General features: G+C 40.0%; 1 protein-coding gene across 6 annotated transcripts in view; it reads left to right on the forward strand.

Annotated features, from left to right (window-relative positions):
• The window catches only part of LOC113447963 (sodium channel protein type 5 subunit alpha-like), a 381,002-nt gene that overhangs the window by 83,554 nt on the left and 271,114 nt on the right, over window positions 1-26,334 (forward strand). For 4 of the 6 annotated variants that reach the window (XM_087917477.1, XM_087917478.1, XM_087917480.1 and 1 more), the window contains exons 1-2: window positions 12,888-12,972; window positions 17,863-17,991. In XM_087917477.1, the coding sequence (XP_087773603.1) occupies window positions 12,893-12,972; window positions 17,863-17,991 (209 nt within the window). In that variant the 5' untranslated portion in view covers window positions 12,888-12,892. Of the gene's footprint in view, window positions 1-12,882; window positions 12,973-17,862; window positions 17,992-26,334 lie in introns of those variants that run through there. The other 2 variants (XM_087917483.1, XM_087917481.1) reach the window with 2 other exon arrangements.

Consider the following 26,334-nt stretch of genomic DNA (forward strand, 5'->3'; position numbering starts at 1 on the left):
TCATTACCAAACTACATAACATCATCAGTGCACCTAGATCACCCTAGTTAGGTACTGAAATATCTGCAAGAAAACAAGCTTTGGGAGCACCAAGGATCCCACAGTTCATCCCTGCACTACCAATATTTTCTTCTTTTGGTAGGGGTGAATGTGGGAGGTAGCAGTAAATCCAAGGATTGTAAAATAGCCAGACAAACTGCGGGAAACAATCCTAGAAGAAGACAAGCCTAACAATTTCATATTGTGTTGTAGAAAAAGGAGCTGAGATTTAATGTATGTATAAAAATGCAACATACTTGACATTATGCACAAGAATTATTACATGTTAATGTTAGTCATTTCCCCCTGCAGCCTCTATGCCAGCATAACATTCAGATGTAAGAATTAGACGCAGAGGGAATCCAGAATAATTTAGCCGCCCGAATATCAACCTATATAGCCTGGTAGATAACACTTGCACTGTAAGCAAAGAGGCAGACACTTTTGGGAAGAGGGTTTGTACAGTTTAGCTGAGGGTCAGGTTTCTTGCTCCCAACTATATTCCTTGGCTACAAGACAAGTACACCTTGTGACATTTTTTCACTGTTCTCGTGGGCTGTTGCTTTTTGCTCTGTGGATGCTGTCAATACAATGAGTCTTTAAGAATGTAAGGCCAAGCAAATGTCATTCTTCCCTTGGGGTTCCAGGAAGGGATTTCACTCCCCACATCCTGCAGGAATGTGTGGGTGGATTTATATCAACAGTCAGATAAAGTTCTTCTGTCTGGCTTGAAAACATGAACAGTGCCAGGGTCGTACTGTCTCTATATCAGCACAGAAAGGTTAAGTCTCTAACCTGTATTGCAGCCTGCAATATTTAATGCACAGAGCTGCAGGCAAGAGATGAGATTTGATGACTTCATTCAAGCAAGTGTGTACTTTACAAATTGGTTGAAACAGATTTATTAGAATGCATGTCCCCCATGACTCAGCAAAGCTCGTGTTATGCTTCTAGTTCTCTGGATACTTGATCAAAAGACAAAGCTCACGCAGGATAAATGTGATAAGCCTGCCTCATATTTCAAGAAACCTTGTATGAGCTTGTGAGGGGACCCTGGGTTGTGTGCCCTCATTAAATTAGCAACAAGTCAAAAAAATCTCTTCTAGGATACTTGAATGGAGCCAACCATTTAAATTGAAAATCAAGCCAGATTGCATGATTTCTGTCCTCTTTTAAAATCAGGAAGGATAATTTATTTTGTTAATCATGGGCGTTTTAGTCCTACTTGTGTTATTGGCCATATTAATCTTATCAAGACAAAGCAGATTTACTTGTGTGCACATTGATGACAGTACACAATTCACAGTGGTTCATGACTAATGGAGACAATAATATAACTCTATTCAGCAATTTTTCTGGCCCTTGTTATATCACCAAGCAGTAATGCTCGAATATTTCAACATACCTTCACTAATGTAAAGTCTATAAAATTGCTTTACTAAAAATAAAAATGAAAACTGGATGCAACTTGGCACATAATAGCATGTGATGCTTACCATAAATAGCTTTTTGGTGATTGCAAATGCTTTTGGGCATACAGGTAGTTCTCAACTTAACAACAGTTCAATTTAGTCACTGTTCAAAGTTACAACAACACTAAAAAAAACTGACTTAGGACTGTTTTTCACATGTATGGCTGTTGCAGCATCCCCATGGTCACATGATAAAAATTCAGACACCTGTCAGCTGATTCACATTTATGATGGTTGCAATGTCCCAGGGTTATGTGATCACCTGTTGCGACCTTTTGACAAGCAAAGTCAGTGGGGAAGCCAGATTCCTCCTCTTCTTATTTTCCCCACAAAAACAACCTTGTGAGGTCAGTTGGGCTGAGAGAGAGAGAGAGAGTGGCTGGCTCATCCAGCTGATGTTCATGCCTAGTGGGACTAAAACTTGCAATCTCATGGTTGATTGGCCCAAAGTCACCCAGGTGGCTTTCATGGTCTCCCAGAAATGGTGGAGAATTTTATCTCTTCCAATATCAATACCTATATTCAGGAACTACAGTTAGTCCTCGACTTACAGCCATAATTGAGCCCAACATTTCTATTGCTAAGCAATATAATGGGTTAAGTGAAGTTGCCCCGTTTTACAACTTTTATTGCCACAGTTATTAAGTGTATCATTGCAGTTATCAAATTATTAAGGGAATATGGCTTCCCCATTGACTTTGTTTATAAGAAGGTCGTAAAAGGGGATCATGTGGTCTCAGGACACTGCAATCGTCATAAATATGAACCAATTGCCAGAATGCTGCAATGGTTGGAAGAATGAAAAACAATCCTAAGTCACTTTTTTTCAGTCCCGTTGTAACTAACAGATAACAGATAATCAGAGTTGGAAGGGACCTTGTACATCATCTAGTCCAACCACCCACCTAAGCAGGAGACCCTACACCATTTCTGACAGATGGCAGTCCAATCTCTTCTTGAAAGTCTCAAGTGATGGCGCTCCCACAACTTCCAAGGGCAATTTCTGTTCCATTGGTTGATTGTTCTCACTGTCGGAAAGTTTCGCCTTATTTCCAGGTTAAACCTCTCCTTGTTCAGTTTCCATCCATTATTCCTTGTCTGGCCTACAGGCGCTTTAGCAAATAGCTTGACCCCTTCCTCCTCTCTGTGGCAGCCCCTCAAATATTGGAAGACCGCTCTCATGTCTCCCCTGGTCCTTCTCTTTACTAGACTAGCCAGGCCCAGTTCCTGCAACCGTTCATCGTCCCTCATCATCCTGGTTGCTCTTCTCTGCACTTTTTCTAGAGTCGGTTTGAACTTTGAACAGTCACTCAATGAACTGTTGTAAGTCGAGGATAACCTGTATTTCTTGACAGTTTATGAACAGGTCTTAGTACAGATATCTGTTACAACAGTGCTCCCCGATCTTAGGGGCATCAGGGGCTGGCTCTGTGAAGAGAGTTTTTTCCCACAGGCCAGAAGGGGCATGGTTTTGTGTGCTACCTGCATCCTATGGATGGAGTTTGGGTTGTTTGTGCAGCCTGGTTTCTGGCATGGTGCAACCCAGTGCTGGTCCACAGATAAGAGTTGGGGATCCCGGTGTTACAGGTCATGATGCAACCTAAGTGACATACAGTCATAAAGCTAGGGATATGGTTTGCCACAGGGATTTATGTACACTGAGAGCATTTGTACCCAGACAACGGTCCAATCACACTTGGCCAATAAAGAATTCTATTCTATTCTGTTCTGTTCTGTTCTGTTCTGTTCTGTTCTGTTCTTCTGCTCTGCTCTGCTCTATTCTACTCTGTTCTACTCTACTCTACTCTACTCTACTCTACTCTACTCTACTCTAATTCTAATTCTAAATCTAATTCTAATTCTCTTATCTTCTATTCCTTCCAATATTTATTCTATTCTATTCTATTCTATTCTATTCTACTCTACTCTACTCTACTCTACTCTACTCTACTCTACTCTACTCTACTCTATTCCTATTTCTATTTCTATTTCTAATTCTAATTCTATTCTATTCTATTCTAATTTCATTTCTATTCTGTTCCTAATTCTATTCTACTCTATTTCTATCCTATTCCTTCCAATATTTATTCTATTCTATTCTATTCTATTCTATTCTATTCTATTCTATTCTATTCTATTCTATTCTATTCTATTCTATTCTATTCTATATTATTCTATATTGTGGTGCACAGACTGTCCTTTGTCTCTCTCTGCAGACCCCATGTGATGACAGGGGATTACTTGCCAGAAAAGAAAGAAGCCACATACAACAAATTACCTGCCAACTAGTTTACAACAGCCAATACACAATCATTCATTTGGTTCAAAGTTACAAGGACACAGAAAAAAAGCGATACCTGACCTTTTTTTCACTCTTACAACTGTTGCAGCATCCCCGTGGTCATGTGATCATAATTCGGGTGCTTGGCAATGGGATGCATTTATGGCTGTTCCAGAGTCCCGGGGGTCATGGGATCCCCTTTTGCAGCCTTCTGGTGAGCAAAGTCAATGGGGGAAGCCAGATTCGCTTAACAACCGTGTTGCTCACTTAACAGCTACGGCGATTCGCTTCACAATTGTGACAAGAAAGGTTGTTAAAATGGGGCAAAGCTGATTTTTCTAACTGTTTCGCTTAGCAAAATAAATTGGAGCTCAGTTGTGGTCGTAAGTCAAGGACGTGCTCTGGAATTTTAATCCTCGGTCTCAGCGCTCTCTTGATGGTTTTCCTGCAGAGGTTTCCTTACCCTACCAGGTAACATCCCCAATGGTAGAAATCTTTGCTCTCTTTATATGCAGTGTTGGAGGGTGTGGGTTGTTTGGTTCCTTGATTAGGTTGTGGTTTACTGTTAGCTTGTTGGTCTGAGTTGATAGTTCCTTGAATGGGGTATTGTTTAGTTCATTGTTGATTTAGTATTGATCTTGGTGTTAATCTTTGCTCATTTAGTATTGATTGATAGCAATTAAGGAGACCACCGAGGACCCCACATTTCAGTTGTTCAGCTAAATCAGATTAATGAACTTGCTGATGCTCTAGCTAAAAGCAGAAGAAGTTTGCACTGACAGAAGCAGAGTGCCAGATGTGTGTGAGAGAAAAAAAATCTTTCTGAACTCTTTTTTCTTTTTTTACTTTGAGCGAACCTTCCTTTGCAGTGCTTATTGTGCCATAGCATAATAAGAAAATAAATGAACTAGAATGTGTCTTGAAGATACTGCTGTTTTTGTCAGAACGAGACAGCATTGTGCTGCCATCACCACTCCGTTTGTATATGTGTGCATGTATAAAAGGGACTTAAAACATGACAACACAACACCACCCTCATTATTCTCCTCCATCTGCCTCTTGTGGAGGCTGCTGTTTCATCGAAGAACAATGAAGATAAAAATCCACTTAGACCAGGGGTGGGATTCTACAAGTTCACACCTATTCGCTAGAATCAGTTGATAACATTCTGAGCAGTTCAGAGAACTGGTTGTTAGAAGAAATTACTGGGCTAATCCTGTAGGGAAGGCAGGAAGGAAACATTCTGGTGTTGCTTATAGAAACTGCCTCTCCATTAACCCTTATTACATTCTTGGCAGGACTAGACTTCCTGTCTCAGGAACTTCTCTGGAGTTTTTTTTCCCCCTCCTTTGCTGGTACTTTGCTTGTGTGGAGTGACCATTCAAAGTTACAATGGCACTGAAAAAAGGTGACTTATGACCGTTTTTCACACTTACGACTGTTGCAGCATCCCCACAGTCATGAGAGGCCAGGCAAGGAGATGCGTGCCTCGATGTGAGTGATGTTGAGTTGGCCATGCCCAGCCAATAACATGATCACCAAGCCATGACCACCCAGTCACATGACCACCAAGCCACGCCCACCCCCTAAGCCATGCTCGCAGAACCGGTTGTTAAAAAATTTGAATCTCACCCCTGCCTTAGACTTAGGACTTCAACTCCAGAGGAAATGATACAAAGACAGTTCAGGGGTGCTCTATTCAATCAGAATAGAGCTAGAAGGAGCCTTGGAGGTCATCTAGTCTGATTCTCTGCTTAAGCAGGAGACACTATACAAGTGTTTGTCCACACTTCCTTTGGAGCTGTAGAATAGATGACTTTCTTTTTAAAAGGATTCATGTCCTGCTCCCCACATCTCGATATCTGTCTCTCTCTGCAAGTGGATAAAGGTTGCTCTGGTTCATCTTCATCGTTACCCTTAGGGCAGGGATCTCCAACTTTGGCAACTTTAAGAGTTGTGAACTTCAGCTCCCAGCGTGGCTGACTGTGGAATTCTGGGAACTGAAGTCCACAAGTTTTAATGTCACCAAGGTTGGAGACCCCTCCCTTTAGCGGCAGTTTTGCTGCTCACCTGGGCCAGAGGTGGAATTCAGCAGGTTCTGATCAGTTCTGGAGAATCAGTAGCAGACATTTTGAGTCGTTTGGAGAACCGGCCAATACCACCTCTGACTGGCCCCGCCCCCATCTATTCTCCGCCTCCTGAGTCCCAGCTGATTGGCTGGGTCTTCTTTTGTTGCCCTGCACAGGAGAACGGAGCTGGAAAGCAGGTTAGTGGGGTGGGGAGGGAACGGGGATTCTGCAGTATCCTTCCCCCTGTTATGCCCACCAAGCCACGCCCACCAAGCCACGCCCTGCCCACCAAGCCACGCCTATAGAACCGGTAGTAAAATTTTTTGAATCCCACCACTGACCTGAGCACCATGCACCAATTTATCTTTGTTTTTTCCTGGTCATGAATGATCATCCTGACAAATGAAGAATAGCAAGAAAGGGAATACTGAGTACGTGCAATCCTTGATTTGCAACCATTTGTTTAGTGACTGTTCAAAATTACAATGGCACTGAAAAAGGTGACTTAGGACCAGTTTTCACACTTGCAGCATCCCCATGGCCACTTGATCAAAATTCCGTTGCTTGGCAACTGACATGTACTTATGACAGTTGCACTGTCCCAGGGTCATCTGATCACCATTTGTAACTTTCCCAGCTGGCTTCCAACAAGCAATGGCAAAGGCCACATTCACTGAACAACCAACCACACACAATTCATTTAACAACTGCAGTGATTTGCTTAACAAGTGGCGAAAAGGTCATACAATGGGGTACAACTGAATTAACAAATGTCTTGCATAGGAAGGGAGATTTTGGGCACATTGTGGTCTTAAGGGTTAAGGGCCACCTGTGTCATTTTAGTTCCTATTTACTGGGTAATTGGAAAGAACATTGACTGGCTCAAGAAAGAGATGTGCACACAACAGTGAACAGAGAGGTGTAAAAATTTTGTGTAGAATTAGGGGAAATTTATTTTTGTATCTATTGTATGTTCTTGAAGCTGAAGTATTCACTGACAGGTGGGGCATTGCAATATATAATTTTATATACTATACTTAGATCAGACCGAAGACAGCGTAGTTCTAGGTTTTCTAGGTCTAGAATTTCGAGTCTAGTGGCATAAGGTATTCTGCAATGAATAGAGAAGTGGAGAACTCTTCTTGTGAAATATTTCTGGACTTTCTCAACTGTGTTAATATCAGATACATAATGCGGGTTCCAGGCTGATGAGCTGTATTCAGGTATTGGTCTAGCAAATGTTTTGTATGCTCTACCATACAAAATCTAACAATATTGTGCTGGGGGCAGGCCCTTTAGGCAGGACATGCCAAAAAGCAGGCATTTTCAGGAACGTTGTTTATTGCAGTAAGGTTGAATAAAAGGATCTTGAATTTTTTTCCAGATTCCCCCCTGTTCCACATTACACCAAGCAAAAATCAGGGCTGGGTTATTTTAAGTATCTTTCTTAAGCTTCTCTCTCTCTCTGGACTATGCAAGCAGATTCTCTCATATCTTCCCCCAAGGTCAGTTTTACATTTCTTTATATAGATCCTTCATTCCGGTCAGAAGGCCTGATACAATGGTTTATGCTTTGCATGGAGATATGATTTAATTTTATGACATTTGTCATGAAAGATTTAAGGGCTGTCGGATAGCGGATGGAGTAATTTCTAATGGTCTGGATGGTAGGGTAAGGAGGTTGAATGGCAAGATGGAAGCTAAAATATACGGCGAATGTTTACTGGAATTGTCTAGTCTAGTGAAAAGAAAGCCTATGGGGTGACATGATAGCAGTGTTCCAATATTTGAGGGGCTCCCACAATAAAGAGGGGATCTACCAATTCTCCAAGGCACCTGGAGGCAGGACAGGAAGCAATGGATAGAAACTAATCGAGAGAGAAGCAATTTAGGACTAAGGAGAGAATTTCCTGACAGTGAGAAAAATTAATCAGTAGAATGACTTGCTTCTGGAAGTTATGTATGCTCCGATGCTGGAGGTTTTTAAAGAAGAGACTGGACCACCATTTATCCAAAATGGTAGGGGGTCTCCTTCCTGAAGAGGGCATTGGATTGGAAGACCTGCAAGACCCTTTCAATTCTGTTATTCTGATTCTACCTAAATAGCAGCAGGAGCTGCCTTCTGGTAGGCGTATTCATGTTGACACAAATGATCTCGCAAGGTAGGATAATCATTCATGGGAAATGACAACGTGTCAGGAGGTTCCTTCATGAAGGAGGTTCCTTCATTAGGAGCCTCTGTGGCGCAGTGGTTAGAGTGCAGTACTGCAGGCTACTTCTGCTGACTGCCAGCTGCCTACAGTTTGGCAGTTCAAATCTCATTAGGCTCAAGGTTGACTCAGCCTTCCATCCTTCCGAAGTGGGTAAAATGAGAACCCAAATTGTTGGGGGCAAGGGGCTGACTCTGTAAACTGCTTAGAGAGGGCTGGAAAGCACTATAAAGTGGTATATAAGTGCTATTGTTATGAGAGTGGACTTTTGAAGTCCTTCCATATCTACAAGATGAAGAGTCTAGTTAATACAGGTAATCCTTGACTTATAGCCATTCATTTGATGACTATTGAAAATTAGAACAGTATGTTTTCTTTTTCATTCTTACAATCTGCAGCATCCTCACGGTCATGGGATCAAAATTTGAGTGCTTGGGAAATGACACATATTTATGACGTTTGCAGTGTCTCAAGGTCATGTGATGAACTTGTGTGACCTTCTGATAAAGAAAGTCAATGTTAACTAACTTAACAACTGTAATCATTCAATTCACATCTGTCTCAAGAGAGGTCCTAAAGTGGGTCAAACTCATTTAATGACTGCCTCACTTAGGAACAGAGATTTGGGGTTCAATTGTGGTCATATATCATAGACTACCTGTACCTCTATAAGCTTTTGTGGTTGAATATTGTGGCTCAGCTGATAGAGCAGGAATGGCTAATCTTTTCATGGCTGAGAGTTATCTTGTAGGAAGAAAGGAAGGTAGGTGTTTAATGTTTTATTTAAATTAAATATTGTATGTATCCTTAATCAGAATGCATTTCAGAATTGCAGTTATTGTAGGAGATGACCACACTGAGCCTGAGGGAGGGGTCAAATGCATCATAAGTCTCGAATACCTGCATGCCCTCAAGAGTCCACCTCCCCTCAAAGACCTCTCTTATCTCCTGCTCATTTCTCTTAACAGCTAGTTGGTCAGATTCTTGTAGAGAGCTTGCAATAAATCTTTATGCTCATTTGAACTTCCTAATTTCTCTGGCAGTTGACAGTTATTTTATATTTGGAGCTAAACTCAAAATAAAGAGCAGGTGACACTGATTTTGCCAATCAGCTTCAAATAATGTGCTTGTTAATCTTTCTCTGCCCATTTCCCCTACTGGAGTTGCAATCATTTACCTTCCTTCTGGCATCCTGTTTTCTAACTCATGAAAAAGGTGTGTCAGGAAAGTGACTTTCTTTTGCTGGAAAGAGTAAAGAAAAGTAAGAGACTCGCTCTCCAAGAGTTGAATCGGGACCCCAAGCCTCTTAACTTCTTAACTAGATTATAAAAATAAGTGTTCACCAAGTCAATTTGGCAGAAAGCGATGCTGGCCATCTGTAATTCTCTACAGCTATTCATCGGGAGAGATAGATCCCAGGGGAATAACATGTTTTTGATTACTGTTTTTACTCCTGAGTCCAATTACTAGTTTCTAAGTTTTCATGTGGGAATTAGCAGACTAGGTTAGCAACCCAGTGAGTTTTTGAGAGTAGATATGGGGCAGGAAAAAATAATATCCGGTTTCTCCCATTTCTTGCCCCAACAATGGAAAGGGATACCCCCTGCTTAAAAGTTCACCTTTGTGTAATTAAAATAATTGAGTTGTAGATAGTGGGGGTTTTATTGATGCAAGGTTGTAAAGCCATTACCCAGCCTCATTTTATGTAAAGGCATAAAAAGAAGTCAAGACATGTGGGCAGATGGATGTGGCCAGTGATTAATTAAGCCAAATTGGGAATAATTAAATAGGACACAGGACTGCTTTGGTATTGTCAACAGCTCTGGGTAAATACCAAGTTACGGGTAGTCCTCAACTTACAATCATATTTGAGTCCAAAATTTATGTTGCCAAGCAAGACTGTTATTGTGAGTTTTGCCCCATTTTATGACATTTTTTGTCTAGTCTCTTAGACATTGTGTAAACAGTTATAACTTGCCTGTTTACAGGAGGACAGAATGATGAGGTTAGTCCTTATCTTCTCTAGATCAATAAGATATTATCCAACAACTCAAATGATGTGTATCTTTTGGAAGAAAAGAAGAAACTGCAATACTTTCAAACAAGGTTCAGGACTATGCCGTAAGAGAGAGAGAGAGAGACTGGCCAACCAGGGGAGGAATCAAAAGGGGAATTAGTCTGGAATCTTTGCAGAGGCACAAGAGGGCAAGGTCTGAAATCTCCCCACCTGCCCGAATGCCATTGAATTTTACCTAATCCCTAATTACCTAATAATGGATGGAAACTGAACAAGGAGAGATTTAACCTGAAAATAAGGAGAAACTTTCTGACAGTGAGAACAATCAACCAATGGAACAGAAGTTGCCCTCGGAAGTTGTGGGAGCGCCATCACTTGAGACTTTTAAGGAGAGATTGGACTCCCATCTGTCAGAAATGGTGTAGGGTCTCCCGCTTGGGCGTGGGGTTGGACTAGATGACCTACAAGGTCCCTTCTAACTCTGTTAATCCCCAATTGCCAGTCTGGAAAGATTCCTGTGGCATAGACAGGAGGATTAAAATAGCTAATTGAACATGTTATATGTGGATATGGTTGTTCATACCTGACAGATGCAGTCCCATCACTTCAATTGAGTTATCATGCTTATGAAGGAATTGAAACATCCCAAAATTGCTGCTGGCCACCACATTGGGGAAGAAAACTCTCTCTGTCTGTCTCTTTTCTTTCTCTCTCCCTCACTCTCACATACACACACACTCACAAATACACGCACAAGCATTGTAGATTCTTATTTTCATCCTTTGTTATCCCTTTCCTATTTCTTTCTATTCTAAATTCTAAATTTAGGTTGTAAGTTCCTTGGGGCAAGGAGCTGTCACTTTTCCTTATCCAAGGCCCCTTGTATACCAATTGCATCACTAGTTAGGGTGCCACTTATAATCATTTGCAAGAGAACCCTATTCTCCCACGCAAGCTTCTGTATGCTTAGTCCTGTGTTCCTCTCTTTCTCTCTTTCTTCTTCTTCTTCTTCTTCTTCTTCTTCTTCTTCTTCTTCTTCTTCTTCTTCTTCTTCTTCTTCTTCTTCTTCTTCTTCTCCTCCTCCTCCTCCTCCTCCTCCTCCTCCTCCTCCTCCTCCTCCTCCTCCTCCTCCTCCTCCTCCTCCTCCTCCTCCTCCTCTTCTTCTTCTTCTTCTTCTTCTTCTTCTTCTTCTTCTTCTTCTTCTTCTTCTTCTTCTTCTTCTTCTTCTTCTTCTTCTTCTTCTTCTCCTCCTCCTCCTCCTCCTCCTCCTCCTCTTTCTCCTCCTCCTCCTCCCCCCCCTCCCCCCTCCTCCTCTTCCTCCTGGATACTTTGTATTTCCTTGTTATGCTGAATTGGCAGCACCACACCTGTGTTCCCATTCAACATGGACCTTATTAAAATGTATTTTAAGAGGAGCTAATCTTGGCTATTTTGTAAGGCTCTCTTCCCTCCCCCCCCCCTTTTTCCCCCAGGAACATTTTTTTGAGTAGGAAGTTCAGTTTTTACTGAAAATATACGTTTGGATTCAGCTTCATCTACAAATGATTGTTTTAGGCTGTAATAAAAAGGAAACTTACAGTTTCTATTGAAAAGAAAGTGTATTTTGATAAAGGAGAATATTTGTAGCTCAGAGTTGAAATGAAGGGACTTTGATGTTCTCTGAGCTTGATTGTTTTCTTGTAGATATTTCATTACCAAACTAGACAACATCACCATTGCTAGAAGTGCAAACCCACTCGCTTCTAGCACTGATGATGTTGCCTAGTTTGGATAACAAAACATCTGCAAGAAAACAACCGAGTTCAGAGAGCACCAAGGATCTCTCATCAGTAAGATTACATATTTCATTTCAAAGGCCCTTTTGAAGAGAATTGAATACTTAGATCAGATTGGGGTGAACTTTAGGAGTGACAGTGTATTATGAACATGTCCTATTGTTTTCCTTGTATCAACTTGTACTTTTATATCAGTTTTATATATTTGATATGGTCAATTGACTTAATAAAGCTTCCTTCCTTCCTTTCCTTCCTTCCTGATTGGAGTAGATTGATTAGAATTAGAATGATAGGTCATAAAAATGTTTCTATTGAAAGCTAGTTCTGAGAAATTAAAACAAAAACAATCTGAAAAAGGCACTTTTAAAGTTACTCCAGTATTGTTGTTAAGAAAACTACTTGGTTTTGTCCATTTAATCACTAGGTGTTAAGTTTCACTTGAGTATGAACCCATGGCGTATCCCCAAGAGATATACACTTGGTCACAAGTTTGAGACCTTTCAGATATTGCTGAACCAATTACAGCCATAATGGCCAGATCTGAAGGATTCTTAGATCAGAAGTTCAGCAACAATTTAATAAAATTAAATAAACATACATTTGAATTCACCAGAGAGAGCAGGGTTCTTAATGATAAATACTAGAGGTATTTTTATATTGAAAGAAATGAGAAAAGCTTGTATGTATAAAAACACATTGAATAATATTCAATGACCGACTAGATAATATTTGCAATATTTGATCACTGACTTTGCTTCAAGAATTATTTTCTTGGCTATGTGTTTTTCTGTAAACTTCAACCAAAGTTATATCTGTACTCTCTACTCATACATACATACTGTACGTATGTCTATAGCAAATCCAACCGTTGCCTTTTATTTATGGAAAGGATGAATAAAAGCTGTGAAACAGGAAAAATATTGCAATGTCACAACAGTGAAAGTGTGAAGAGCTGATTTTTAATATGTTTTTAAAATTCAAAACTCCTTTAAAGTTATTTCCTTAACTCATATTTCTACATTATTCAGTATGTTTATTATGTGCACTATTTTAACCAACTGTGTATTCATGGCGTGGTCCGAACTTCCTCAGTGGAATAAATACGTGGAGTAAGTATCTTTTCAGAACTTCATTTTTTGTTTGAATTTACATAATATTAGAATCTTGCTGCATATAATTTATCTAAATTGGGGAGAGGGCAGGTGAGGACTGTCCATGTTTCCTTTGATCCCCTTATTTATATTCTCTAGGGTATTGAATAGTTGGGATGCTAAATCATAAATTTGAAATTTATTGAAAACTTAAATGGAATTAATATCTATTAAAATATATGATTAAATGTGTTTTGTCAGAGTTTTCTCAAATGCATTGACAAAACACAATTGATTCAGATATATTATATAGCTTTTAGAGAGATGGACTTTTTTAAACTCACTTACCTTTAATTGAATTTGGAAAGTACATACTACAGATAATATACTACAGATAGTCCTCAACTTATATCAATTCATTTTGTGATTCTTCAAAGTTGCAACAACACTGAAAATGTGACTTATGGCCAATTTGCATACATACGACCACTACAGCATTCCCATGGTCACGTGATCAAAATCTGGGCACTTAGCAACTGGCATATACTTATGATAGTTGCAGTGTCCCAGGGTCATGTAATCACCATTTGTAACCTTCCCAGCCGGCTTCCAAAGAGCAAAGTCAATGGGAGAAGCCAGATTCACCTAATGACCCCATGATTCACTTAACAACTGCAGTGATTCACTTAACGGTATTGACAAAAACACTGAAAATGGTTTTCAAAACTCACTTAATCACTGCCTTGCTTAGCCGTGGAAATTTGGGGCTTGTAAGTTGGGGACTACTTGCAGTCACTGTTGAGGTTAGAGACATCACATCACTCTGCCAGACATTAGAAACACTTTATTGCAGAATTGGATAAGGATCTGATTTGACTATCTATTCATTAATAGGCAATGCTAGAGTGACAGAACTAAACAATCTGGATTTGTATATATAAATACTTCTGAAAACTTACCTTTTGTACGAAGGTTTGGTGCGCCAAGACTGCACTTCTGCAAGTTCTTACTGAAATGGATACCAGATGCAAAGGCTTAATCTAAGTGCAGTGCATTAAACAATTAGTGTGGCTCATTGCACCAACCAGAACACACTTTTTATTTTTGACTGATGGATGATAAACACAGCCATCTGCTCCTCACTATGGGTGCCAGAAGGAAAGAGGACAAAACGCCCTTCTTCCAGACAGGATCTTAGAGGCAGTCCCAACTTCCAGGCGCAGTGAAAAATCTTCTAAAATGGGGCATATTTCTTTTCTTTTTGATATACTAACCGGATTTACAGTTGCATGTGATCGAGATCTGTTTTAAAAAGCTGCCCTTACTGTGTTCCTCGTAGACATGGTATACAGCTCGTCCTCAACTAAACAACCATTTGTTTAGCAACCGTTCAAACTTGTAACAGCATTGAAAAAAGTCACTTAAGACTGGTTTTTTTCACACTTATATCCTTTGCAGCAAATCTGTGGTCATGTGATCAAAATTTGGCTGTTTGGCAACTGGCATATGATTGTGACAGTTGCATTGTCCAGGTGTTATATGATCACCTTTTGTGACTTTCTGTTGGGGAAGCCAGAATCACTTAACAACTGTGTTACTAACTTAACAACTGAAAGAGATTCATTTAAACAAGCATGGAAGGAAAGATGCTATAATGAGGCAAAACTCACTTAACAACTGTCTTGGGCTCAATTGTGGTCATAGGCTGAGGACTATGGCACACATGCACATGCAAGCCTCCAAATATTTTTTTTATTTATATTTCCTGTTTCTAAAGCGCCCATGTCCCTCGGAGATGTTGCTGGATTGTAACTCTCAGAATTCTACATCCTGCTTTATTCTGCCAATGGGGAATTCTGGGACTTGACATCAAAGTGTAGCTGGAAAGTATCTTTTGGAGAAAGCTGGTTTAAAAGATTGGCTAAAAGGAGTAGTGATCTCTTCCAGTTGTGTAAATTCAAGATAAAATTAATAGATGTGAGGCATTTCTTGCATTAAAAAAAACAAAACCTTTTTGGTGTATGATATCTGAAAACGAAAATGAAAATTGTGATGTTGGAAAAGATTCTTGAGAGTCCCTTGGACTGCAAGGAGATCCAATCAGTCAATCTTAAAGGAAATCAACCCTGATTGTAATTTGGAAGGACAGATGCAATCCTCAGTTGCATTAACAGAGGGATACAATCAAGTTCAAGTGAGGTTATAATACCACTCTATAAAGTCTTAGTAAGACCACACCAAGAGTACTGCATCCAGTTTTGGTGACCACACTATAAAAAAGATGTTGAGACTCTAGAAAAAATACAGAGAAGAGCAGGGGTGGGATTCTACCAGTTCGCACCTATTCGCTAGAACCGATTGTTAACATTCTAAGCAGTTCGGAGAACCGGTTGTTAGAAGAAATTACTGGCCTAATCCTGTAAGGAAGACAGGAAGGAAACATTCTGGTGTTGCTTACAGAAACTGCCTCTCCGTTAACCCTTATTACATTCTTGGCAGGATTAGACTTCCTGTCTCAGGAATGTCTCTGGAGTTTTTTTCACCTTTTTTGCTGGTACTTTGCTTGTGTGGAGTGACCGTTCAAAGTTACAATGGCACTAAAAAGGTGACTTATGGCCATTTTTCACACTTACAACTGTTGCAGCATCCCCACAGTCATGAGAGACCAGGTGAGGAGATGCGTGCCTCAATGTGAGTGATATTGAGTTGGCCATGCCTAGCCAATAACATGATCACCAAGCCTCACCCACTAACGAAGCCACGCCCACAGAACCAGTTGTTAAAAAATTTGAATCCCACCCCTAGAGAAGAGCAACCAAGATGATTAGGGGGCTGGAAGCTAAAACATTCGATGAACAGTTGCAGGAACTGGGCCTGGCTAGTCTAGTGAAGAGAAGGACCAGGGGAGACATGATAGTAGTCTTTCAATATTTGAGGGGCTACCCCAAAGAAGAGGGAGTCAAGCTATTCTCCAAGGTACCCAAAGGTCAGACAAGGAATAATGGATGGAAACTGAACAAGGAGAGATTCAACCTAGAAATAAGGAGAAACTTTCTGACAGTGAGAACAATCAACCAATGGAACAGAAGTTGCCCTCAGAGGTTGTGGGAGCGCCATCACTTGACCCTTTCAAGAAGAGATTGGATACCCATCTGTCAGAAATGGTGTAGGGTCTCCTGCTTGGGTGGGGGGTTGCACTAGATGACATATGAGGTCCCTTCCAATTCTGATTATCTGTTATCTGTTATACCGAAGCTAAAACTCCTTGGAGAAGACCTGGAGGTTGGGAAAGAAAGAGATGGCAAAGAATGAGATGAGGGATAAATAGTGTTATCAACACAATGAACAGGAATTTGGGCAGACTCCGGGAGACAGTGGAGGACTGTGGCTGCTGGCGTGCACTGTGTTCCATAGAGTCCCGAAGAGTCAGATGCAAATTAGCAAGTGAACAATAACAACAACTTGAAAATGATGGGCAAAAGAATCTATACTGGAGAAAATCAAATGCTAAGTTAACTATGATTGATAGTTACATATTGTTGGGTCAGAAGGATGAACAGTGGTGATAAGGAAGAAAAAGTTGCTGTCCTGCAAAATCATATTTCCAATTCTACTCCCAACTATGGCAGTCTTCTTCTACTTGGTACCTGTGATGTATGGACAACAACATGCTACTATGCTATCTAAACTGACCTTGCCAGCATAAATGGGTATTGGAGTCCAAAATATCCTGAAGGCACAATATAGGGAAGGTTCATATTAAAGTGATAGTATGAATCAATGCAGCCTTGCCTACAGTTGACTTTCATTTATTGTCAAATTGCCCATACTGAAAAGTGGGTCAGCTTGCTGTAAATGTTTGTGTGGTTGTGTTCAAGTGGCAAATCAGAAGCTGCTGAGTTTCAATTAGTAGTCAGTCTGCTTTTGTTTCAGTTAAGCGACTAGACCATCAATACTGCGAGAACAGAACAGCAAGCCAAATCTCAATCACACAGCTGCATTAGCTTTGCCAGTAGCAAAAAAAAAAAAACACAAAACACAAAACCACAACAAAAATATTACAGCATAAAAATAAATTAACAATCGGTTTTCAGCACTTCTAGCTGGTTTATAATGGAATTACGACCATGTCCATGGAAAGAAATTGGTCAATCTCAGCTTCAATTAAATTAAAAAACATTCTGAAGTGTGAGCTCCTACAGGCATGATTGAATTACAACTCCTAACAACCTTAGCCAACATGGTCAGTGACAAAGTATATTGGGAATTGTAGTTCCAGAGCAGCTGGCAGGCTCTAGGATAAAACTAAGGATGAAGAGAGATGGAAACATTGTGAGGAATATGGTAGCGGTAATTTCATAAATACAGAATAACAGAGTTGGAAGATATCTTGGAGATCTCCTGGTCTAATTCTTTGCTCAGGCAGGAGACACTATACCATTCTGGACAAATGGATATCCAGTCTCTTCTTAAAAACTTCCATATTATCATGTCTATTTGTATATAGAGAGAACAATTATAGTGACAATTTCAAATATAGTTTTAGGCAGTGTCAGGAGTTGAATGCATGGCAGCGTTCCAATATTTGAGGGGCTGCCACCAAGAAGAGTGAGTCCACCTGTTCTCCAACTCTGTTATTCTGTAGTTTTGGCTATTAGGTTAGGCCAGAGGTCTCCAAACTTGGCAACTTTAACACTTGTGGACTTCAACTCCCAGAATTCTCCAGCCAGCAGAGCTTCCGGAATTCTGGAAGTGGAAGTCCACAAGTGTTAAAGTTGCCAAGGTTGGGGACCCTTGGTTAGGCAGTCCCCTCGATATTGAGGGATTGGTGTATATTTAATGCATTTTTTTTGTCCCGCCATTTGCTAATATTCTTACTTTCTTTCTTGGACTCTTAACTCTTTATAGGCAAACTTTTACTGCCATTTACACATTTGAGTCATTGATAAAAATACTGGCCAGAGGATTTTGTATGACTGAATTCACCTTTCTGCGAGATCCCTGGAATTGGCTGGATTTTTCTGTTATTATCATGGCGTAAGTAACTTTACTATATTTTTTTTCTGTCATCTCCCTGGACAGAGCTTTATTGAAGTTTTATGATACGATAATATGTGGGGTACTCACCCCTGCCTTTCTAAAGAATTAATTTTGTGTATTGATAGTTTTGGGACAAGGAAGCGAATGACCTTCTTTAGATCTGCTATTCCACTTCCCTCCAGATAGGCTGGAACAACATCTCCCATAATCCCTGGCCAGCATAGGGAATTGGTCATCCCAACTCACCTAACAAACACCTGTTTGGGGATGGTGCTTTGGATTTTGCCGGCAACCTATTTAACAAAGTAAAATAAGTAACTTGCTACAAAGGAAATTCATAATTAAGTGAAACATACTCCAGAGCACTTTTGCTAGGAACAATAATATCAGCTACAGTGAATAGTGCCTTTAACATTTGGCACGTGTTAAAGGCTGACTTAGCTATTGGCATCTTTTTTCTAACACTTTAACAGAGTGTCAAATTTCAGATTATTCTTCTGAAGTCTAAACCTGATTCTTTAAATAGATTTCTTAGCAATTTCCAACCTGCTTAGCTTCTGTATCCATTCTGCAACAAATGTATAGGGAAATGTAGTTTTAAAACGAGAAGATTACAGCCAAAAGTCCCCCTGTTTAAAGGTATAAATTTGTGGCGTAGAAACTCTCTCAGTGATCGAGTCTTCATTGACATATTGCAATATATTTTGGAGAGAGACACTTTAAGTCGGTGTAGCAGAAGTTGGTGCATTCCAACGACTCTTTGAGTTTTTGCCTAATTAATTTTTTATTTTGACTGATGAAGCTTTGTCCAGTTGCCATGATTCAATCTTTTAGATATCTCTCAGTATACAGTTTTCAGCATTATACTGGACAAACCTTCAGTTCATTGTTAAATTGGTATAAATTTTTTCTCTCCTATCTCTAGACCTATGAAATTGAACAGAAAAGAGTTTAAGCCTACCATGGCCTGAGTTCCCATATCGTACTAAGTCACCATGTGGCTTGCTGGTTTTGGCTTATTTATGTGGGATAAACCTTAACACCAAATCCTTTGCAATTCTATGAGAATCAACCGAACCTTTACACATATGGGAAGATCTTTCCAATGGAAGGGATTAAAATCCCTATTAAGAAAAATAACTTATTTAAGCCAAAAAGAATATTTTTTTAAAAAAATGTACAGGACTGGGAGATGAGGTCAGAAATTTCAGTGACAGCAAACTTGAGGGGAATAGAATTTTTTCCTGCGGAACATATTGTGATCTGGATGTGCATCAAAGCAAAACAACTAATTCAGCCAGGTGTCCCATCGCCCCCGCCCCTTCAAAGGTTTATCAAACTTCCATTAAGGACCTGCTTCTAGGGTGCACTTCTCCTTGTCATGTCAATGTTATTCCTCTTTGCCAAGCACCTCATTGAGATGGACTGTGGTTGAATTGCAAAAGGCAGCCAGCTATAACTTTGGCAAGACCACTGTGAGAATGATAAAGGTTCTTCAGTCTGACTGCAACAAGAAGTTTGTGAGGAATTACTAACTAAATTAGTAATTCCTAACTGACTGAACTGAAGTAAACTAAGCTGAACTAAGCGAATAAACAACTGAAAGCCACACACAACCAGGCACCATATAAATATAGGTAGACCACAACTGACCCCAAAATTTATGTTGTTAAGTGAGAAATTTGCTAGGTGAGTTTTGCCCCTTTTAATGACTCTTTTGTCACTTTTGTTAAACGAATCAGTACAGTTGTTAAGTGAATCCGGTTTCCCCATTGACTTTGCTTGTCAGAAGATTGCAAAAGAGGATCAAGTAACCCTGGGACACTGCAACCGTCATAAATGTGAGTCAGTTGTCAAGCATCCAAATGTAAATCATATGACCGTGGGGATGCTATAATGGTCATAAGTATGAAAAATGGTTATAAGTCACTTTTTTTCAGTGCAGATGTAACTTCAGTCACTAAACCAAATGCTGTAAGTCGAGGACTATCTGTAGTACTACCTATAGTGCAGGGGTCTCTTACCTTGGCAAGTTTAAGACTTGTGGATTTCAACTCCCAGAACCCAAAAAAGTCCCAGAGCTCTAGGAGTTGAAGTCCACAAGCCTTAAAGTTGCAAAGGTTGAAGACCCCTGCTAAAAGGATGCATTCTGGAGAGAGACACGTTCCCTGGGTACGGGTCTAGCATGTTTCCAAAAGGTTGGAAGAATACTTTTCTAGTACCGGTGACTGTCTCAGATTGGATCCTACAACATTATCCTGGGATATTATCCTTTGCCCTTTATTTGCAATTACTTCCCTATTTGTCGCCCACATTTTCTCATTTTGGGATATCCATATTAAAATTGGTTAGCCAGAATTGCTATGGACACAGCTTTTTATTTTTAAAAATTCAGCTCCCAGCATAATTAGAAAAGACCAGGCCCAACATTAGATAGAGTAAGAAAACTAGCCTAAAATACAAATGCTAAGCATTGGTAATAGTGGCAACATCCCAGGTACTATTTTTGAGGTTCCAAGTCTTTTCTAAGTCTAAGAAATCATGACTGTGTGCATTAGAAAGGCTGTATATAACTCTTGTATCTGGGAAAAGGAGTTATGTATCCCTTACTAAATATATCTGTCTGTTTTTGTTATTGTTTTTGTCTTAAAGTTTTTCTTAATACTTCCACTATCTCTTTTCTTCTCCTTCTTGCCTTTCTGGCTCCAATTTTTGTGGGGTTTTCCTTTATTTTAGTTTGGCTGCATATGAGATAAATATCAGTTGTATGTAAATTCAATTTCTATCAACCTTCAAGAAAATAAGCAAACAGGCTTGAATCCCACAATCTTACATGAATAAGTAGGAACATAATCACCTCATTCAGCTACAACAAGGGTGGCCAACTAACCTATGGACTTCAACTCCCAGAATTCCTGAACTGAGCCATGCTGGCTAAGGAATTCTGGGAGTTGAAGTCCACAGGTTGTAAAGAGGCTATAAGTGCCTACACTTCAGAGATATATATTGTTGTGAGACTCTAAAAATCTTAATTTTGGATGGGACCTAGGAAGCATCAATTCAAATTTCCTAGTTAATTTTAACTATTGCTGTCAAATGGCTGTTTGAAAACATTCAGTGGATGGACCACCATTTTTATGAGTCATTGTTTCTTCTGTTAAATTGCTCTTATCGTTAAGAAGCTTTACTGAAGCTGGAGACTCTATGCTATTTCAGACAAATGGCTGTCCAATCTCTTCTTGAAAACCCCCAGTGTTGGAGCACCCACAACTTCTGAAGGCAAACCATTCCACTGATTAATTGTTCTGATTGCCAGGAAATTTCTCCCAAGTTGGATCTCTCCTTGATTAATTTCCATCCATTGCTTCTTATCCTGCGTTTGGGTGCTTTGGAGAATAGGTTGACCCGCTCTTCTTTGGGGCAACTCCTTAGATATTGGAGCTCTGTTATCATGTCACCCTAGTCCTTCTTTTCATTTAATTCCTGCAATCATTCTTCATACATTTTAGCCTCCGGTCCCCTAATCATCTTTGTTGCTCTTCTCTGCACTCCTCCAGATAGTGCACCAGCTATCTTTGTAGGTAGTACAAAATATACCACAACCAATCACCCCAGCACTTGTCCTGACCAAATATCTCATAGCGTTGCTATAGCAACTGCAGCTCTCCAAGGCTATGTGCTCTCTTCTGATCTGACACAAAGACGAGAATCTAAGCAAAATACTAATTCCTCAGTTCCTCACTCGACGTGAGTTATATATCTCCCCAAAACCTGATGTTTTTCTCATCAGCTGAATTCAAGTATGATGATTGAGGAAATAGGATAAATTTCTAGCCTAATGATGGAAGAAGCTATAAGATGAGCAAAATCCATTTCAGAATAACCCAGACGGGGCAACAACCTGTAGGGGATAATTATGCCCTTGTCTTAGATGTTAGGAAGTGTGTACATAATTGTTCACCATGCAAGTATCATTGTGATCCTTCTGTCTATTCTCTAGCTTCATTCTTGACCGAAGTAACTGTATTTATTACTTGTTACTGAATTTGTACCCTGCCTTTCTGTCTCTTCCAAGACTTAGTAAAGCAATGAGAAAGTACGAAGTAGAAAAAAAATCGATCCAAATAAAATAAGTTGCTAGAATAGTTAAAGCTTTAAAGCTTGGCAGAAGAAATGCATATTGTGCATTATTGAAATTTAATAAATGTAGTAAATAAATAAAATAATGTATAGGTTTCCTACCAGCTTACTCATGGTAATACTGAATGAACTGCCAATCCCCCCAACAATAATAATCAAACCAATTACTTTGTGAGCCCCGTATCACCCTAGGTTTCCCAGCTTATTGGCCAAATCATGTCTACAAAGCCTTTCTAAAGAGTGTCAAACTAGGGGCCAACTTTATTTCTGCAGGGATGATGTTCCTCAGGAAGGGAGCCACCATGGAAAAGGCCCCTTTTTTTATCCTACCAGATGAATCTCCTTAAGACATGGCAGTTCCCTGCCTCCTTGCTCTGGTGGGTTGAGTAAATAGGATTGGGAAAAGAAAGCTCTTCAAATGAACTGGTCCCAGACTACGTGGGACATTAATGGTAGCAGTCAGCATCTTGAATTACACCTAGAAGCAAATATGCAGCCAATGCAGCTCCTCCAAGAGAGGTGACACATAGGTAAATTTAGCTTTTATAATCTAGTTAAGTTCATAGAAGAGGACTATGGTGCTGCCCTACAGATGGCAGGCTAAGTCCCTAAAAAAGTCAACACCAGCACTTTGAGGCCAGTTGGGTGTTCATTCCAATGGAAAACTTCCAGTACAGGTAGTCCTTGATTTACAACAATTCATTTAGTGATTATTCAAATCAGTGCAAGAGCACTGATAAAAGGGACTTATGACTGTTTTTCATATTTATTACTTTGGTGCGTCCCCATGGTCATGTGATCAAAATTCAGACGCTTGGCAACTGACGCCTATTGATGACAGTTGCAGTATCCCAGGGTCATCTTTGGCAAAGGAAGTCAATGGAGAAGCCAGATTCATTTAACAATCATGTTACTAACTTAGCAACTGCAGTGATTCATTAAGAACCCGGGGCAAGAAAAGCTGGAAAATGGGGAAAATGCACTTGAAATTGCTACAGAAAACCATTGCAAGAAATCCAGACCTGAAATGAAAGTTAGCTCAATGAGAAGTGCCCTTAATGTGCAACAGCCCTGGATTGTGGGCCTTTGTGAATGTTTAGTTGACATCAGGGCTTATGCAGATTGCACAGAGCATACAACCAGCCTGTTGTGGTTTCCAAAGGACTGCGTAAAGGCCAAGGAAGAGAGGGAAAACATTTCTATGGTCGTTTTCAAGCTGGCACAATGCAAAAACCACCAACCGAGCAGAAACTGCACAAATAGGCTATGCCAGAAAAGACAAAACTGTGTTTAAAACCAACCAAATCAAACATGTTGTATTTAGGTAGCCACTAGGCCTACAAAGAAAGGGGCACAGTGGCTCAGTGGCTAAGATGTTGAGCGTTTCAATCAGAAGGCTCAGCAGTTTGGCGGTTCGAATCCCTAGCACCACATAACGGAGTGAACCCCCGTTACTTGTCCCAGCTCCTGCCATCCTAGCAGTTCAAAAGCGTTTTGTAAAAATGCAAATAGAAAAATAGGGACCACTTTGGTAGGAAGGGAACAATGTTCTGTGCGCCTTCGGCATTTAGTCATGCCGGCCACATGACCATGGAGATGGCTTTGGACAGCGCTGGTTCTTCCAGCTTTGAGCCAGAAACAACTAGCACGTATGTGTGAGGGGAACCTTTACCTTTAGGTCGTTAAACAGTTTAGTAAAGCATGTGTGAATCCAGCAATTTTTTTCCTGATTATTCTCCCTGATCATGTGATATATGAAGGAATATATTTCTGTCAGGATGCCAAGAAAATGTCTTGAGTTACAATGGTTCATTTAGCAACCATTTACAAGTTACAACAGCACTAAAAAAGTGACTTATGACCATACTTACAACCATGGTCACATCCCCATGGTCACGTGGTCAAAATTCAGACATGTGGCAACTGAGTCATATTTATGACGGTTGCAGTGTCCCTGGGGTCAAGTAATTCCTTTTATGATCATCTGAGAAGCAAAGTCAATGGGGAAGCCAGATTCACTTGCTACTAACTCAACAACTGTAGTGATTCACTTAACGACTGTAGCAAAACAGTTGAGGCAAAACTCATTTAACAAATGTCCCACTTAACAACATAAATCTCGGGCTGAATTGTAGTCATAAGTCGAGGATTACCTATAGTGGCTGCTGCCAATAGATCCATTTGCCCATTTTTGCTGCTTTGCTAGCTTGCAGTGCAAAGCCCCTATCTTCTCTTCAAAGCAAATTCTTAATCCCATTTAAGTCCCATATCTCCATAAGAGGAGATTTAAGTTCCTGGATCAGCTGCAGGAAGGCTCTCTTAGCAGGAAGTGAAATAGCAACATCCTGAGCTGGACAACTGTGAGATCCTTAAAAAAAAAGATGTCAGAAAGGGGAATGGCAGCCAGTTGAGCATTGAGCATTGAGCATTTTCCAGAAAGTTGGAAAAACAGCCGAAGAAAGTCAAAGCCATAATGCAGGAATTGGGGAAGGAAAATATCCCAATCCTCTTTCTTTTTTAGTTAAAGGGAAAGTATTGGAAAAGGACATTGGCATGACAATCTGGGCAATTTTGCTTGGATTTTTAAATGTTGAGTCATTTTTGAATATTTAGCTTCATTTCTAGCAAGTATATAATGGGAACATAAGCTTTAACTTCAAGTACCTTCAGTAAGACAAAATTGCCTCTTACATCCAGCTCTTTACTATCGATTTCCTTAGAGAGGCAGCTTGTATTTAATAGCAAAAGACCACCAAAGAGAGAGACCAACTCATTTAAAACAGAAAAACCAAACCTTAGCTAATTCCTATTTTAATAAAGGACCCTTCTTTCAATAGAATTCTAGATATTTAGAGTGCCTATAGTATTAAGTTTCTTGAGTCATTGGAAGCTTTGGATATCCAGTTACTTGGACAGAAATACCGTAGCTGAATTTAGAACTCTTATAAGAATTCCTGTAGATTTCCTGTTTAAGCACACACAGATTCCTCCAAGGGAAGAACGCAAATGTTGCTGCAAAAGAGTGATGATTGAAGCCATGTCCACGCTCTGCTCATTTAAAAAAAAAGGCTGTGATTTGTAATTACAGCTACCATATTGATTGTGTTTTTTAATGTATTTATTTTATTAAATGTATTGACAATCCTTCTTACCACAAGGCAAATCTTTTCTCAATCCTGCAGATTCTCCTAATTCTCAGCAGGCTTCAGGGAGCATGCACACAGATTGCAGGAAGTCCTCGACTTATGCCCTACAATTGACCCCCAACATTTACGTTGTTAAACAAAGCAGTCATTAAATGAGTCTGGCCCACTTTTAGCACCTTTTTGCCACAGTTTACTAAGTGAATCGCTGCATTTGTTAAGGGAATCATGTGGATGTTAAGGAAAACTGCTTTCCTCAATTGACTTTGCTTCTTGGAAATGGGGTGGAAGGTTGCAAATGATGATCACATGACCCCGTGAAGCTGTAAATATAAACGAATGCCAGTTGCCAAGCAATCGGATTTTGATCATGTGACCATGGGAATGCTGCAACTGTCATACTTTGAATGGTCTTTAAACAAATGGTTGTAAGTCAAGGACTACACAACATACCAGCCTTCTTAAAAGACGGGTTTTTTTCCCCACAGTAATTTTATTTTCACTTTAATTTCTTTTTCCCCCTTTCTTCCACATCCATTGGGCAAAACTCATTTAACTGCCTTGCTTAGCAACAGACATGTTGGGCTCAACTGTGGTCATAAGTTGAGGACTACCAGTAGGTGGAGAATTTGGGGGCTACTTTAGCAAATCACATGCTGTGTGCATGTTTTCTCAAGGTTCAGTTCACTTGTTCTAAATGCAGCCCAAAATTTAGTTCAATCTTCGAACCCACTTTGAAGGACAGGAGAGACAGGCAGGATACCATTGCTAACCACAAACAGGAAAGATCCTAGGAGTTGGCTTGCCTCTTTTGCAATATTTATTGAGTATATTTTTATTTATAATTGTTTATATTGCTTATAAGTTGCTTTGGGAACATTGAAAAGTGGAATAACAATAACAACCAAAAGTCATAGGTGCAATCCCCAAACAACTGGAGCACCAACTGAACACCACCGGCATTGACAAAATCTCCATCAGTCAACTGCCAAAAAGTTGCTTTACTCGGAACAGCTTCCATCCTGTGACGTGACCTTTAACACCATCAAATGTCCCA

Source organism: Pseudonaja textilis, chromosome Z (assembly GCF_049901715.1).
Source record: "Pseudonaja textilis isolate UNSWEBS1 chromosome Z, rPseTex1.2, whole genome shotgun sequence".
Taxonomy (NCBI): Eukaryota; Metazoa; Chordata; class Lepidosauria; order Squamata; family Elapidae; genus Pseudonaja; species Pseudonaja textilis.